This window comes from Parambassis ranga, chromosome 9, assembly GCF_900634625.1.
Source record: "Parambassis ranga chromosome 9, fParRan2.1, whole genome shotgun sequence".
Classification (NCBI taxonomy): domain Eukaryota; kingdom Metazoa; phylum Chordata; class Actinopteri; family Ambassidae; genus Parambassis; species Parambassis ranga.
The window spans coordinates 3,022,841-3,040,792 of record NC_041030.1 but is presented as its reverse complement, the minus strand read 5'-3'; the positions used below and the strand labels follow the sequence as shown (position 1 = coordinate 3,040,792).

Sequence of the window (17,952 nt, the reverse complement as noted above, 5' to 3'; positions counted from 1 at the left end):
TTAAGTTGAATTTATTTCTGACTGCACTCTTCCATGCAGCTGGATGAGCTCCAGATGAGCTGAACCTGAAGCCATGCAGTTCTGCTCACTTTCACTGGATACACAAGTGACTGATGAATAAATGTTCAGTGTGTTCCAGCAGCCCCTCTGCTGCCGTCTCCTCACCTGTTCATTGGTTGTTCGACCTCGAGCTACAAGCACCATATGAAACCCTGTGAGCCCCATGACTGGAATAAAGAACAGCCCTGCTATACACATCACCACCAGACTGAGCACAAAGGTCAAGGGCAACCACGATGATGCAGTCTAATACAACAAGTGGAAGTAAAGCCTTACTACTTAAATAAGGCTTTTTAAGCAGTGAAAGGATACGTGACAGTGGTGTGCAGCGCTGCAAGCCTCTCCCTGTGGTGGAGGACGAAGATGAGGCCGAAGGAGAAAACGCCAACCATGTGAACGCTGAGCGACAGCAGGAAGAGGAAGAAGTAGCGGTAGTTCCTCCGTCCGATGCAGTTGTTCACCCAGGGACAGTGATGGTCAAAGTCCTGAGGAGGGAGGGAGAAGGGGAGTAGCAATGAAGACCTGCCTTTATACTCTGGCCTGTAATTCATTTCTACTTATGATTATTCAGATTGCCTTTATTGTATCTGTTATATTTACTATTAATTTTTTGCTTATTTTTATTTTGTGTTGATATTTATAGTCTGCTAGTTGTTTGTAAGTTGCCAAATCAACCCACTACACTAATAACTGTCCAATACCGCCCGCCAAATCATTTCTATTTTTTGCCATTCCTCTGAACATCCAAATAAAATCCACATAAAATGAGATGAGGGATATATCCTGTGTTAATCTGCATCCTCTGAGTAGATTAATGCCATAATTTGTCTCTTCTTATTTATTAATGTGTCCCCACATGTACTCCGTTTAGTGTAACGTCAGGATTTGAAAGCTAATGCTGATAACAGCATTTTACAGTTGGAGCTGCCAAACGCTTCTATTCATGCCTCTAATGATGATTTCTAATGATGCCAATGTTCCTGCAGATTACAAGCAAAACACTGTCTTCAATATGAATTCTTGTGCAAACCTCTGTGCATAGAAACAACTTTATGTTTTAAACGTGGTAACCTGAAAACATGTTGTTGATATATTGATAATCTTCTGCACATTTGCGATGTGGCGCAGTGTCTCTGTCTGTACTTGTGTGTTCACACACCTCCACACAGTTGTCACAGACGCTGCAGTGCGAGCAGCGAGGCGGCCTGTAGAAGTGACAGGTGGCGCACCACTTCATCCGGACCTGGATGCCCTTGATTTCCACGTTCTTGTAGAGCGGAGCGCGGAAATCATCGTCTTTGTCCTCGTCCTCGTCCGCTGTGGGACACACAGACAAACACAGATTCATATTGTAGACAAACACACACATAGAAGGTTTGGAAGTATGGTTCCATTTGACAGGTGTTACCTGTCTGCAAAGAGAGAGCGCACACAAACCTATTCAAAGCTGACTGACAAGAACCATGTATACAAAGGCTTTATTTCCCACAAGTTCTTATAAAACTCTGGAGAGATTTCCTTTATCTGACCTCAATATTTAACCGAACCAACAACCTCCGACAGTGCTGGAGTGACATTTCCACTGGCCTTGCAGTCAGTCAAGCTGTTTGTGGGAAGCTTTTGTAATTTTCCTACCACAGAGAGAGAGAGCTCTTTAAGCTTTGGTAGCCGCGGCAGAGAAAATAAAACGTCTTTCAGCCTGATCAAAGGGGACATTCAAGCCATCTGCACGAAGCTTCGTCTTGAGAAAATAATTTCACAGTACAGTAATAACTGTAGCTGAACACACACAGGCAGAGTGAAAAGGAGAAACAAAGGTAGAGCACAGAAATAAACACTTCCGCTTGCTTTGTGTGTCGTGTCGATTCAAAGATTTTAAAGGTAAAGCGGCTGACAAACCAGCAAACAGCAGCGCTGCTCGTCCCTCCACTGACAGCTACTTTCTTTGATGTGAGTGAGGCCTAGTTCATACAGCTACACGGGAAAATAACACGTTCAGTGCTGCAGTATTATAAGCACTGACATTTTACTGTAACTACTCTGAATCCTGCTGCACCTTGTAATCATCACATACACACGGTCACCCTGATTGCTCATGTGAGGAACATTACTTATATTAGCCTGTTTACTTTCTTTTCCCCCTCACAGCATCAGTGTGTGTGATGAAGCACATCATCCTTCATGAAAGGCTAAGGTGTGCCTGTTTACAGCATATGAGGTGGAAAGATGACACTCATTACTGCTCAATGACACTCGGCCCGGGTAAATGAGTATTAGTGCCAATCAAACCGTTGACCTTAAAAACTCTGAGCACTCAAAACACTTTTTCTTATTAGTAACATTCACAGACGTCTTAACCTATGGTCATATTCTGCTATTGTTGCTACTGCTAAGGAACACAATAACTTTAATTGACAAATAAATGGCAAGCCCTTTGCCAGATTGGTTGTTTGGTTTTGGCAGCAGTTATTTTTGTTGTTTATTTCTTTCATTTATGCTAAATACAGCAAGGAGAATGAGAAGAGACTGAATACAGTGTGTGGGCTTAAAACTCTCTACTGAGCTTTTGATCTGTTGTGAATGAAAAAAAGTAAATAAATGATTTTCTTCTTTTAGTGTGGGAGCTAGATGTGAACAGAAAAATAAAAACACTTTTAAGTGTAATCTGGTTGAATGTAATTGCTGATCTTTCTGATACTTTTGCTTCTAGCTGTGTAGCCATTTTCTGTCATCTGGCCACATTTTGCAGTTTCATAAAAAAACAGTGTCTTTTCACAATCTGGATGAGTGACTTTTTATTTAATGGCTGTGTGCGTTACTTCTCTTTTCTTTCCCCCTTGTGGGTCTGTTGCTTCAACATCAAGAGCTTTAAAAATCGTCCCTCGGATGCCTATAAAAACCAGCAGAAGCAGCAGAAGGCCGCGGTCACCTCTGGGGGAAGCAGGCAACCTGCACTTTACACAACCTAATGATTATCACCCCTTTATGAATAGAAAAAGCTCTTCCTGAGACAGGAGCTTATCATTTACAAGCACATTACAAACATCCCCAGAGAGGGGCTCAATCATCATTACTTAACTCAGACAGGGCTGAGGACACGGTGTCTGCACAGTCCAGCTTGTTTGACAGGCTGAACAGCTGAGAGATACCCAATACACCTTCCAATATGAAGGGCCTGCGTGACTGCCAGCAGTGTCCTGTATGTGGAGCCCGTGGACTTAAAGAGGCAGATGATAGCTACTGAAACAGGGGTGGTGCTCTGATAAATACTGTAAGAGTATGAAGTAATACTGGAAACAGATTTGCATACGAACCTCTGGGGTAGACACCAGGATCCATGAAGGTTGCCATGCTGAAGTTGGCCAAGACGAAGAGGAAGACCAGGCCATTGTAGAGAGGCACAGCGGGGGAGATCACCTTTGTCAACCAGGGGCACCTAGAGACACAAATGAAGACATTACACCTCTGTCTGTCTGTGGCACACATCGGCGGCTGCAGTAACCATGTGCCACCCTGACAATTACATCTTCAAATAAGTCCACTGAACCTAAATTGCCGCAATAATCATAATTGGAAACATGACTTCAGAGCGTAAATGAGAGCAGGGGAGATGGTGGCTGCTATAAAATAAAACAACAAAGCAGCCAGTTTCAATCAGCGCTGTAATGTTATTCTGTGTCTATTACCCAAGCAGCTGTGAGTTATAGTGCCACATAATTAACTGAAGGGTTGATCTTTGGCCTGTAATTCTTCTTTATGTATAGTGACTTGTTTAAAAAAAGACTTATAAAAATAAAAGTACCATCCTATAAACCTGTCATGCAGATGATTTATTGCTACCCCTTGTTATAAAAACAAAAAAAACAAAAAAAAAACATGTGCGTGCTTATCTATTCACAGCCCAAGAAAAAAAAGCAAGCTCAGAGAAGTACAGACTGGTTATTATGAGACAGTGTCAGACCGTGGCCTCTGCAGTGGCAGTTACTGTCAAATGTTCAGAATTGACGACTGATGTCACACTTGTCCATTATGAACTTTCTCCTCTGCGATAATTGCATTACGATCTGCCAACTAATCAATAAACCTTTGAGTAAGTGAGCACTCATTCTCATCCATTTTCACCAGATGAATCAATGGCACCATCCAGAACAACTCTGCAGCCGTGCAAGCAGCTCTGTGAGGCTGGACATCGCCCCGCTATCAATACTATGATTATTTAATGCTAAAAATGCTACATGTCACACAGTTTTAATGCTTACCATGATATTTCTGATCACACAGCACACATAAGGGGGAAATCAGGGCCCTAGAGCACGGAAATCAGGGCCCCTCTACAGTCAGTAGTGAGTAGTCGGATTGTAAAGCATAGAAACACAGAACTGCAGGGTGGTTGCCACTACTACAATGGAAACCTGTCAGGTTAGTCACTGAGGTTATCAATAGGGAACCTTAAATTCGACCAACCCTTTGCGTCAACGCTGACCTTTTCCTTTGCCCGCAAGCCATAACTCAGTCAATGCTGTGAAATAATCAACTGCGGAGGCACCTGAATCAAACCCGCAGCCCCGCTCAATCACCTGGACTCAAATGTCAAGACGCTGTGCGCCTCCTAGGCTGCTATCATTCAAGACAACTGTTTGCGTAGTCTCTCCAGAGATGAATCAAGATGTGTGAAAGCCTACAGCCGCAGAGATCCTGCAGGTCAGAGGGAGTTTATGAATAATGAAAGATCTCATGGGAGAGAGGGTGCTTCCAGAACAGACCCTTACGCACTCTTGCTTCCATCTTTCTTAACATAATGACACGCTCACACCCCCGTGTGCACATACACCTCCAAATACACCTCTCCAGCTTATTGTGATGTCAAAAAGTCAATTTCCTGTCACTCATGCCCCAAGATCATCTTCAATCCATAGCTCCTCTCCCGCTCTGCCAGTCCCCTTTTGCTTTGTTGAATTATTTAGAGCTGTGGGGGAAAAAAAAGCCACTGAGGATAGAGAGGCGCTGACGGGTGATGAGGTGGCCTCTCACACAACCAGCCGCCAACGCTATGTGAAGGCTGGTATGGATTTGATGTATCCTTAGCGGTACATTGCAACCTATCTGTGATCAAAGCTGACTTCAGTCACCTGATTCCAACAGTATGCATTATAATATTTTACAATACCATAGAGCATACTGCAGAGCAATAGTACATTGTGAACAAGAGTCACATTATTATCATTAATTAATTTAATTTAATTTAAAATTAAATAACAATAATAACAATAGGAAAAAAACTAAATTACAAATAAAAATTATTAATAATTAAAATAATACTTTCTATAATTTATAGATATATCTGACATATATTTTTCTTTTGATTTTCAATGTAAAACTAAAATCCTGATAACCGATTACGAAAAATATTCATAGAAAAAAAAGTTATATAACTACATAAGTTCCAAAAAAACTGATTAAAATAGCAGGAAGAGATGCATCTGGGGACTATTTTCACAGGCGGATCAATTCACATTTGGCCTTCTAGTAATAAAAAAGGACAATTCCCAGGTTTCTAAGTATTCATAGATTTACAAGATGCAGAAATACATTATATTATGTTATGTTTGGCTCTGGTCCTCTTAAGATTCATTGTTGGCCCTTCATAGGTGCATCTTTTAGACCTTTTAACCTTCAGTAGCATTTCTGTCTGACTGAGTTGAGCTCTAGTCCTTTTTGGTGCCTACTCTCTGAACACAGTTTCAGTGGCCATATTTACTTTCACATTTCAGTGGAATTTCTATTTACTCTGCAGATTGGTGTGTAGGAGCACGCTGTGTCATCACAACTTTGGCAACGAATAGACAAGATACAAAAAAAAAGATCAGAGAAAAGCAATAGCATGCAGCTCCGTCATCTTACAAATCCCAATTTTCTTGCCTGTCAAATGATCGTGTATTTTGTGCAGTGTGTTAGATGTACAAAAAAAGGAGAGAAGCTGACAGCAAGCGTTTCTGTGAGCGTGGTGGGAAAACGTGGCTGAGTGAAAGTCTAATACAGAACACAGACACTGGGTAATTGTGTAGGAGTAACAAATAAACCACAAAGTGCTTATCAACACTGTTTACAAGTCACTTTCAATGCTTGTGTAACTGTGATACTTCAGAAAAGCTTACAGCTTGTCAAAAACTTTGGACCAAATTTAACACAGTGAAGGGGTTACTGCTGCCAAAAGTGCAGTAATGTAATGAGTTTGGCCAAAATGGAGGAAAGTCCTGGAATCCTTTGTGATAATTAAAAGGCCTGCAAACAAGAGCTAAAGAGCAAACCAAGCCGTCGACTTCAGCATTTTAAGTGCCAGTTTGCAGAACCACAAACACATGAAAAACACTGTTGCTATCACATTGGTGCCGAAAGCTAAAAAGTCAAACTCACATGTTATCTCCTGACTGAGAAAAGGTAAAAACAAGGGATTAAATAAGGATAATCCACAGCTGGCAGAGCCACACACTGCTATTAACCTTAGTCAAATAAACAGGAGGCAAAGTGCAGGCAAAGGACACACCTTCACACAGCAGCTTTGGCTTATACATTTGTATTGGTGGTGCAAACCAGGTGAAACTGTTTCCACAAAAGACCTCATTTAAATATGACTCAGGTGTTACACTGAGACACTTTTATGCAAAGTCCCACATGATGATGCTGTATATTTGATATGAGATATAAGTGATTTTAAGTGTCACTGCAGAATTCGTGTCTCCCCCTTTTGGCAGTGAGGAAAATTACACACACACAGTTTGTGTGATGCTGCCTACAGATGAAAGCCAGGACTAGCTAGTTGACCCAGTCTTCATTGAGCTTTGAAGGTAGGGTGGGAGAATTCATTCTGATGCACTTTTTGTTAAATTAGTGTAACGTCTCTTTACAATCCTATAGCAACTAATTAGTTTGGCAGTTTCGCTCTAAAACGAAGAATATGAATCATCTGTGGAAGCTATAAAACGCTAAAAACATCAGCCAATCCTCCGGGTGGACCCTGCGCGGAGTATTGGCTGGTTGTCACTCTCTTCCTGCTCTGCGCGCACCAGAGAGGTACGTGGAGGTACACAGTGAGGTCTGTAGGCTCTGACATGTAGCTCTTGGGTTTTTTTGTGTTTCTCTGATCTTCGGCTGAATTTGCTGGGACGTCCACTCCTGTGAAGATTGACAGCTGTCTTGAATGTTTCCACTTGTGAATAATCTTTCTCACTGTAGAATATTGAACTCCAAATAGTTTGAAATGGGTTTATAAGTCTTTCTGATTGGTGCAAAGCAACAGCTGCTGCTTTAACACCATTGTTTCTGTCTTTCTCTCTTCTCATTGTGTTAACACACACCTGTCTGTACACCGGCTGATCATCAATTCATCAAGGACTGATCATCAGCATCACCAACATTTAACATGTTTTTTTTTCTTGGCTTCATATTTGGTAAATAAATAACGGCACAATAAAAAAGTTATGTTGCTCCTCTGAGGTTGTATTTGCCGAAAACTAGAATACTAAGATCTAGTACAGTCATGAAGCATAGTGAAATAACTGCATACACATGCAGACAGGACCCTACACAGCTCCTGTTGAGGACTTATTGATGGAATTGTAGAGACCCTGCAGCTGCATGGATGGCTCTGGCTGGGTATTAAGATTAGAGAAAACAACCAAGCTTCCTTGTGATGATAACACACGACACAAAATCCTCTCTTAAAACTGAGCTGATTGCCAGCCACCCTAAAACACACAGGCTTGATTAAACAAAATCTGGGTGGAACACTTTGAAACAATCCATCTAATCCTGTAAACCTATAGAGAGAGAGGAATAAGTACTGTGGTCTCTGTGAAGCAATTAGCTGTTTGATGAGGAATTTAAAGCTTTTCCACTATGAGAGAAATGGACTGCTGACAAGATAACGCTCTAAATATCGCTGTGATAATCGATCACATCCACCATGACAATCCATCTACATACTCACTACACATCCCAAAGCTGTTTGACTACCCCCCCCCCCTGTCCTTCATTTGCCTGCTTTTGGTTCAGAGCAGTCTTTGAAGTTGCTCTTATCAGGTCTTTTAGTAGCTCTGGGAGGAAGGCATTCTGAACAACCATCAAAGAGAAAAACTGAGTCAGTCCCAGCAGTGGCCTTGAAACAGCAGCACTTTGCTTTGTCCAACACAAAAAAGATGGGACTTTTTTTTTTTTTTAACAAAGATGACAGTGAATGGACAAAAAAATACACAATGTGTGTCAGAGTCATTCAGGTGTTAAAAGTTAGTGGACTAACATGAATGCCAGCCAGATTACCTCAAACGTGTTTACCGCACATCTGCCAACTATTTGTGTGCTGATTGGCTCATTCTTGTGTAACAAAAGTCCTGGAGGTCATCCTTGGTGATGGAGTAAAAAGAAAAAAAAGGAAACGAGTGACAAGCTTTAAGGGAAAAAAACAAACCTGTGGTAAATGCAGCAGTTCCTCTAGTAGCCACTAGAGGCTGACTCCAAAAAAAAGAGTCCAACCATCCATCTATTTTCTTTACCCTCTTTTGGGAGGCGCTGGATCCAAGCTGTCAAAGGACGAGAGGCAGAGTACACCTTTGACAGGTCACCAGTCCAGAAGCTGGACTAACATAGAGACAACAAACAGTTAACCTATCGTGTACATGTGGATTTGAACCAGGAACACTCTTGCTGCACCACCACACGGCCCCATCAATGCTCATCAATTCCCCATGTTTAAAGCCTGACTTCATAATATAGACTCTCAGTCCAGTAGAGATCACCCTAATGATACAGACAGGACAGATATTACTACATTGGTACTACAGTTTATACCTGGATCAGATATAAAGCCATATCAGCCAGCACCTGCTGACAGGAAGGACACCTGCAGCACTAGCTGATGCGGCCGGACCGCTGGGAACACTTACAGTAATGTATTCAGCACGTGCAGAGAACGCTAGCCCATCGATTAGCTCATTAAGTCTGAACCCAGCGAGACACGCATAGGAGGCCTGTTCTCCTGCAGACCGCATGCTGAGACCCAGTGATCCAGAATCTGTAGAAAAGCTGGTGTCACTCCACCCTCCAGGAAGCAGATTTTCATTATGATTTAAAATATGGGAATTGTAATCCTTAAAGAAATTAGAGTGAGTGTGTGATTTGAGGACTTATCTTGCATGCCACATTAGAAATCTTATATCTCTCCGGGCTTATGATCCCCAATTGCAGATGAGTTACCTCCATCTGGTGGAGTTATTTTCCACATTCATCCCCTCCCTCCAATTTCTGTCAGACCTTACTGTATTTCACTCCTCATAGAATTTATAACCAGCAGCACCATTCACTTCTAACTCCCTTGGGAGGAACCAACACTAAGATATTCCTCCTAGCTCTGCATTCACACATATGGCATTTAGTATTCCACACACACAGCAGCAGCAGCAGGCCTGTTGTCAGTGGAGACAGAGGTGATGTTTCTGGAGGCGTGGAGCAGAGCACTTCCAGGCCAGTCAAGCAGAGCTTTGTTTTTTTTTTTTTTCTTCCCTCTTCCTACTACAAACTGCAAAACAACATTCATTTTCATGATGCATATTCAGAGTGTGTATTCAAATGATGTTTAGTCATTAGTGCCTCTCAGAACAACAACGGCCATCACAGATTCACAGAGGCCAAGGTGAAATCTCTGCACCAACATTGGCTCCACCATTCATTGTGATGGCAGAAATATCACCTTCAGATGTTACCAGATATTATGATAAGTAAATATATATAATGCACAAACACACAAAACAGCTCTCACTTCAGTTGTGTGGAGGAAAAGACAACAGAGCGGAGGAGAAAGTAACACAGCTGCAGGATACACTGTTCTCCCATCTGCATTTCTGCTCAGAGCTTGATGTCATTTGCATTTTTAAAATTGCATAAAAGCTCCATTTAAAATTAAATTAAATGCTTTGCCCCCAAATGCTGCCCTTTCATATTTACATATTCATATCCTGCATATTTATTGTTGTCTGTAGTCGAACGGGGAGTCCGTCCAGTGTAGAAAAACATTTTGTATTTCCCTTTAGCCACAAGTATAGTTTAACCAGCTCGCCACAGTAAATTACATCACACTATAAATATGCAGTGAGCAGTGATACTATTACAAATATGAGGGCTCATGTTTAAATGGATGGGTTGACTCCAAAACTATAATTACAGCTCAATATATTCACTAAATGATGATAAAATAATATGTGAAATTTACTAATAGTCCCTGTAGGTTTCCTCTTAGTGTGAGGGGGCAGATGGATTTCACTCTAACAAACTGAATCATTGTCTGTAGTGTGCGTGTTTGTGTGGGAGTGTTTCTTTCCTCCTACTCACTGTATGTGTAATAATAAGAGAAAATGCACATTTTGTTGATCCTTCAGTATGTTTACCCCCCCACTAATATACAAATCTCTCTCGTAGTAACACAACAAATCAACGACACCATAGTGCAAATGTTAATTACTTTTCCTGATGAAAAACTGTTTGTGTCACTATGCGCATGCATTCGTGTCCACAGTGTGTTGTGTAGGCTGAGTCCATAGTGTAAACCCACCCCAGGGGGGGTGTGATGACACATGTGCTGCCTGTTTTTCAGGCACCCCGTGGGAAACTAGAAACCAGCACAGAGCCATGGGTCAGATGGAATAAATGAGGCTTACAGAGCCAAAAAAACGCAAAAAGGCTTAACTAGACAAGTGCAGTAAATATGTGTGGGTATTTAGACCCACAGTACGGCTTGAACACGCTCACCACTGCCAACGCAACTGTTGCCTCTGTTAAGCTCCACCAGTCTGAAATATGCCTCCGCATGACACCCAATCTGGATATTGGATTTTTGTGGGTGGATTCAGCAAACGTGGATGCCCCGGCCGACTCTTGAACAACCATCCGGGCGGCTGTACACCCAGTTGCCAGGCTGATATGTATGGATGGGAAAGCAACGCATGAAGAAGTTGGCTTGCCCTGCGCCACATTCCCAGCCACTCTTATTCTAAACCCCAAGCAGCAAGACTCGCATGTGTGGCCACTGTCAGGAGCTGCAGGAGTTATGACTCAAAGAGGCGACAGACAAGGCCATCCAGTGTGGTGTTCCGCCTGCAAGGAGGTGTCACAGTTAGGCTAAAGGCTCGATCTGTCAGATTGTTACTCTGGGTTGATAGCACCGAGTCAATGTGGAGTCCTCCATTGATTGTCAATGCCTCTCTTTTTCTGGAGCCACACAGCTCTGGACTTACAGTCACAAATTTTATAATCATAATTGTCTAATAAATACTATGAGCTGCAGCTAAAAAGACAGGCCCTATTTTTTTTTCAAACTTTAAGCTGGATTTTCACACAATAACACACAAAACAAATCTTACACTAAGCTCTCACATCCCTGTGCCTTCCTAACCTATGTTGCTAATGGAGGCCGGTCAGTGCACTCTGGTAGATTATTCCAAGTCAGAGCAGAGGGGAGTATTGCCGAATACCCACTCCAGTCCCTGGCTAATTCAGCAAAACAACAAGAAGCAAGCAGGAGGAGAACTGAGCTGAAACCTGAGGAGGTGCTCCAGAAATACAGACACACACAGACAGACGGACAAACGGGAACAGAGTTAGGTATACTCAGAGTCCTGGAAGACTTTTAACAAGTTGGTCTTAATCCAGCATGGCCTCTAACCTTAGTACATACAGGCCGCCCTCTCAGCCACAATTATGACTGTTATGGCTATCGGTGAGCACCATCTGCAAGCTGCTCCGTCCACACCAGTGAGGTCAGCCCAATTCTCTTTTCACTTCCTGCAGGAAGAAGAGGCTGGACACACACACACACACACACACACACACACACCTCCCCAGAGTACTCAGCAGCTCTCTCTCTCTCTCTCTCTGCAGACACTAGGAGGAGATCCAGTAAAATACTGATACACAGCAGCAACACCAGCATGTTTGAACATACAAACAGAGAAAAATGGTTATAACACCATGACTAATCTGTGCTTTTGAAAGTTATAAGTGATTCCAGATTCAGGAAATACAGCTGAACATCACTTCCTCTGAGCTGTGCATGACTATAATTGGCACGAAGCTGTCAGAGAACACACGGTAAGCAACATTTCCATGGATAAATTAAGATTAAACACACGTGCTCACACCATGGTGTGTACAGTCATGTAGCTTTTCTGCAGGCAGTGTTGGCAGTTACCCGTGAATCAGCTGCTAGCATGCACACACCTTCTGGTCCTGGTGATATTTACAGCACAACACTCCCCCACCTTTCCAAAAACCACTGATTAAATGGGATGGGCTAACTTAACAACTCAACCATGTTCCTCCTGCTAATCCACTTAATTACATACCTACCACAGCACACATTTATGTAGAATCATTTCACTGACTGTATATATACTTTAGACACCTAGACACCAATAATTATGCATTTTTTTTACATTTAGAAAATTTCCAAACTAAAAGCTGACGCAGCTAAGATCGATTCTGCTTGTTCTTGAAACCCACTTTTTGTGGTGAGAAGCTTGTGTGCCCCTGCAGAGCCCATCAGCCTAATGAACTGTTCATCAATCAGTTTAATGTACACATACACAGAGGCACTGGCTGGTACAGAGGTTGGCAGAGATGGATGGTGCGAGGCTCGATCAGTAATAAAACAAGGGGGGGATGTTCACACATACTTCTCCTCCCTCTTAGCTAAAGATTCAAGACACAGACCAGAATACAGTATTTAATGGGAATCAGACTGTCTGGTAAGGCAACACCTTCTAGAAAGTAATGCAGAAGTTCCCTTTGCCGCCATGTTGCTTCAGTGCTACAGAGATAAGGAGATAAATCCTGGCATCTTTTCCCATAACCCAGCTCCCCTTTGTGAAATATGTATCATACTGTATGTGTTTAAGCCAGACTGTAACTTCTCTACTACTTTGTACATTAATACTGGAGACTTAACTTCATTAGCAGTTGAAAAAAAAATCAGCCAAGGCCAGTCTTGCAGTAAACTAAGATAATATCATTAACTTTTAAAGCTCTCACACACAGCCTTGAAATACCCTTCCTTCAGTTCCAACATGTGCTCTCCCAAACACACACTCCAGGCTTAACACCTGGGGCTTTTTCATTTGGAGTGATCTCAGCCTTCTGCTCACGCTCTAATAGATTTGACATGATGGTCAGAAGAAGTCATTATTTCACTTTCTCTAAAGACAATATTATGGGATATTCAGCCCTGAGTTGGAATATGAAATTCGTAATCCTAAACGGATTGTCCATATGCAGTTCATAATGCAGTGCTTTCACATTCAGTTCAGACTCTGACAGATGTGGAAAGAGATTGACTCAACAGTCAGACTGATGATGTGTATATTTAGTACAAAATAGCCGAAAAAGAGCAGCGCTGCAGCACAACACTGAAAAAACAATATTATAAATGTCATGTAAAAAACAAAAGCCTAATCTTCTCTGTGTGTGTTTTTTTCCCAAATTGGGCTTAAAATAGCTCTAAAATATTAAGTAGTGTCTCTGTGAATGTTTAAAATACTTTGGCCTGGATAAAATAAGAGAGCAGGTTTCTGTAAAGCACAAGGAGCCTTTGTTCAGGACTGTGGGTGAAACACTGAGACCACACAGGATTTCTTTTTTCTTATTTACACCACGTCCAGTGCGTAGGGAACAACCTCCATATCTAAAGGAAGGGCTTTTTTGTGGTGTGGCGGTGGGCTCTATAATAGCCTTGCCCACATGCTTGCATGTATTATGACAGACTAGGCCCAGGGACCAGACCAGTTCTCCCACCACTGATGTCCAGATGTGCTTCCCTGTGGGTCTTGATTTGATGCCTACCATTACAGCGCCAAAATAGCTAGGAATGCCTCGGTTTATTTCTATTTGAGGGATGCTGTGGATGTAGCCATTATGAAAATGAACATATTTTGTCAAACTATCTATGAATTGTTCATCTAGGAAAAAATACATTCAAGTTCGTGCTGAGATTTAGTTGAGAAGATTGATAATCACTGTCATCACATATTTTAGCTTAACTTTCATGCTTATGCTAAGCTAAGCTAACCGTCTCCTGCTTCTTATTTACAGGATGGATATAGGAATAATCTTCTTATCCAATTTTTAGCAGAAAATTAGCAAATTGTAGGATGGCTCCTTTGAAACCACATTTCCCATAAGACGCAGTGTTTTGTAAAATCCTGCATCCTAATCCTGTTCTGTTCCACTAATTAATATTTGTGCTACAAAGAACATTTCCCATAAAGCCCCAGCTGGCCGTCCAACCTGCCAATCTGGTGTAGAAATGAACATGGCAATGACTTTAGTGCTGTTAACATATAAAAAGGTAGTTTTACATTCAAATAGGAGAATATGATTGAATTAGATTATCTTTAGATGTGAGGAAATTTTCAAGGCGCAAGAAGAAAAATCCATCTTGGGACCTTTCAAAAGAATCTCCTTCCTGAACTGCATGGATTTAACGTGAATTAACCCCATCCCCTGTGTCTTTGTGTCACTGCACTGATGTGTGTGCCTGCACTCTAAAGAGAAGTGTTTTCAGGACAGAATGTCCTTCACTTCAAGCTCAAACCTGCACCCACCCCCTCTCAGTTGTTCTTCTACATCCATCATGAGTCCCAGAGCTGAGGCAGGTGCTTTCACCAAACCTCCCAGAAGAGTACCCCCGCTCCACCCCCTTCTTCCTCTACCATCCTCCTCCTTCATCTCTATCTCCACGCCTCCCACCCTCTCTACTCTCTCCTGCTGAAGGAACCCATCAGTGGCCCCTTCACATCTGCAGGAATCTTAATTGTATATTGTCAAACGGGGATTTTTTATCCAGCGAAGGGAGGCGATCTAGATCAGTTGGAGGCCTTGAGGGAGGATGAACACGCACAAATGCATATGAACATCCACAGCTAGGCACAGGAAACATTACATAGATGCAAACATATAGTACTAAATATGGAAGAGCTTGCTTGCACACAGAGAAGCCGTCTCAGAGTGAGAAAGGGAAGCCTGTGAGGAGACGGAGTAAGGCAGCTTTGTGATATCACAGCTCCCCTCTCCGTTTAGAGGCCACTATCTGCTATTTTACAAAGAAAAAAGCACAATCTGCTGAGTTTACAGCCTGCAATCATGACACGTCTATATGGGCTGGGGTTCCACGTCCCACATGCAGCACACAAAGACTTCCATTGATTTACCGAGCTCCAACAAGACAACACAATGATTCCTTTTAGCAACAGAGGCTGGCAGCACTGGGTAAAGTCCCACTAGTGTTCTCTGGGAACTTAGGAACAAAGACATGGACAGATAGAGGGGTAGAAAGGTCAATAAACTGGGTTGACCTGTCTTGAATGTGAGCTCTGAACACGCAGAAAGATATGACAGTACATAGGTGACTGGGCACATTCAGGCTGAACAGTTGGATTGTTGATATTAAAGCAGTGTTTAAAGGAGAGCATCAATATGTTCTTTCACATCAAGTGCCCATTCACACGCACCGCCTGCTGAGCCTTGCTTAGTTGGCGAACTCATAGATGTAAATATAGGGCTGCTGTCGTTAAATTCTCACAGGGATAGTTACAGCATCCAGGCTCCACCTACTAAAATAAGAGCTTCTCCTGCAACTCTATTGAGCATCCATTCTTTCCACAGAGGCATTTATAAACCTGCTGGCTGAAATATAATAGTGATGGATAGCAGCAGACTAAAAATGTCCTCCAAGTCTGGCACAATTATTTATTCCATCTGTAGGTGGTAACGGGATTTGGAGACAGTGGAGGTCAACTTTTGAAGAGGCAGGATTTTGACAACTTGGGTATAACATAAGAAGCCTTGTGTCTGGCAGGACATGAGGACACTATTGTTACAAAATCATATTAGGGAAATGCTATGCCAATTAGCATTCAGGTGTCAGTAGCAAACAGTGCTGTTTATACCCAGCAGAAAGGCTTTGTCTCATATGTAGTTACTGTTTTATTGGAGGCCATAATCTTTTCTTAAACATAACCATTTATAGTTACCTCAATTTAACCCCACGGATAGACACTGTTTAATATTGCAGCAGTTTTTTAAGTTATTGCTGATTTACAGAGTTCTTAACTAGAGAAAATCAAAATCGTGGCCCTGTGACTTTCTGGAAAGCCTAACCAGATTTACAGTGTTATCTGGCTTTACTCACACACCAAAGGATCTTGTGAATATCGTATGAAAAGGCAGCAGTTATCTTCTAAAGCGCCTGCTGCTGGCCTACTTCCCTTATTAAGGGGATTCCTCTGGATGTCTCTCCCTTGACGTTCGGGTCACACCATCTGCTGCGGCTGCACTAGGGGGAGTTTATTATGGCGCTGACAGCCCTGCGAATTGTGACCCTTAATGAAATTGTGAGGCAATATGTAAGGTCTGATCCGCTTAGGGGTCTGTTGAGGTCTTCCTCCCCTGTAGCCTCGGCAGGCACAGAGCTGGGGGAGTCACAGCAGCGGGAGCCTGGCTGGAGGCATATGCTGGGATAAATGCTGATGTCAGGTCAGCACTGATTCAATAAGGGGCTGCTCTGCTAGGCTTTTGCAATAACAACACATTCACATTAAGGGTGTGGGATTTTATTACTGAATTGTTAAGTGATTCTTGACCATATCTTTTGCTAAAAGGCTCAACACTGTTTGGGAGTAAGCAAGCTGGCAACACGCTGGAATGAAGACTGATGGTCTGTTTCACTGTATCCACCCCTGTTACTGTGAGGGAAGATGAGAAGGATGAAGCTTTATTTGCTATGCAGAGTAATACAGAAACCAGCGCTGACAGTTTCCCCCTCTTTTCCTCTCTCCTTTAGACGTGACGCGTGCTACATTTTATTCTAACTGGTCGTTACACAGGACGCTAATGAGAGAAAGTGATAATCACTGGTGTTTACCAGGAGCACAACTCAGGCCATTTAGAACAACTAGCTCTGTTTCGAGTTGAAAGTGTTACAAAAGATTGATTCTGTCTATAAATACACATGCTGACCCAATTATAGGTGGAGTAGAGTCATCTGTGATTTAGTCTGTTTGAAGCCAGCCAAAAAAAAATCCCCTTGAGTCGGCTGGGTGGGGCCTGCCGATACTCTGAAAACAATTAGAGCTGGATATAGAAAGATACAGTCAAAATCCATGTGCTAAAACACATAAGAGCATCCACAGACATGGGTTTATAAAGGCTTCTAAACTCTACTGCCTGGGCAAAATAAAAAAAATGTTCTAAAGCATTTAAATGTTAGTGTGGAGTCGTAAACTGTATGTACAGTATGGTCTATGAATCCACATGCAACTGTCCAGCTGTAAGGCCGAGTGCACATGTGCATCCTCTTATCAGGTCTCCTAAGGACGTTTCTGGAGCCTGGATTTGGGTTTTTTCCACTTGCCGTCATCTTTTCCAAATAACACTAACACCAGAAAATCCTAGTTTGGACAGAAAGGGTGGAGAAGGCCATGATGGCGCTGAGAAAAGAAAGCCTTAAAAAACTGACCACCGAGCCAAAGAATGCAAGAAGAAAAGCATATAATTAAAGGGACAGTTTGACAATTCGAGAAACATCCTTTGTTGGGAGCTTGATGATAAGATCAATATCGCTCTCTCTCAACTTCCTGGAAATTGCACTTTGCAGGTTTTTCCACTGCAGGGACTTGGAGCAGGCAAGAGCTGGTGTGATCATTTACAGGAATGGCCTCCTAATCAACACTTAGCCTATGTGTTTCCATTGTGCTGAAGAATCCACCAGTCTCACAGGGTGTTGTAATAAATAAATAAATAAATAAATATCAAACCACTGTGTAGAAAGCAACATAAGCCTGCACCTAACTTCTT

At 42.3% G+C, this 17,952-nt stretch overlaps 1 protein-coding gene across 1 annotated transcript in view; it reads right to left on the bottom strand.

The window, feature by feature from the left end:
- zdhhc8b (zDHHC palmitoyltransferase 8b) overlaps positions 1-17,952 on the bottom strand; it is a 46,945-nt gene that overhangs the window by 5,922 nt on the left and 23,071 nt on the right. Inside the window, exons 2-5 of the mRNA XM_028415145.1 lie at positions 3,375-3,496; positions 1,220-1,377; positions 373-545; positions 166-268 (exon numbers count right to left, since the gene is read on the bottom strand). Coding sequence (XP_028270946.1) covers positions 166-268; positions 373-545; positions 1,220-1,377; positions 3,375-3,496 — 556 coding nt within the window. The remainder of the gene's footprint in view (positions 1-165; positions 269-372; positions 546-1,219; positions 1,378-3,374; positions 3,497-17,952) is intronic.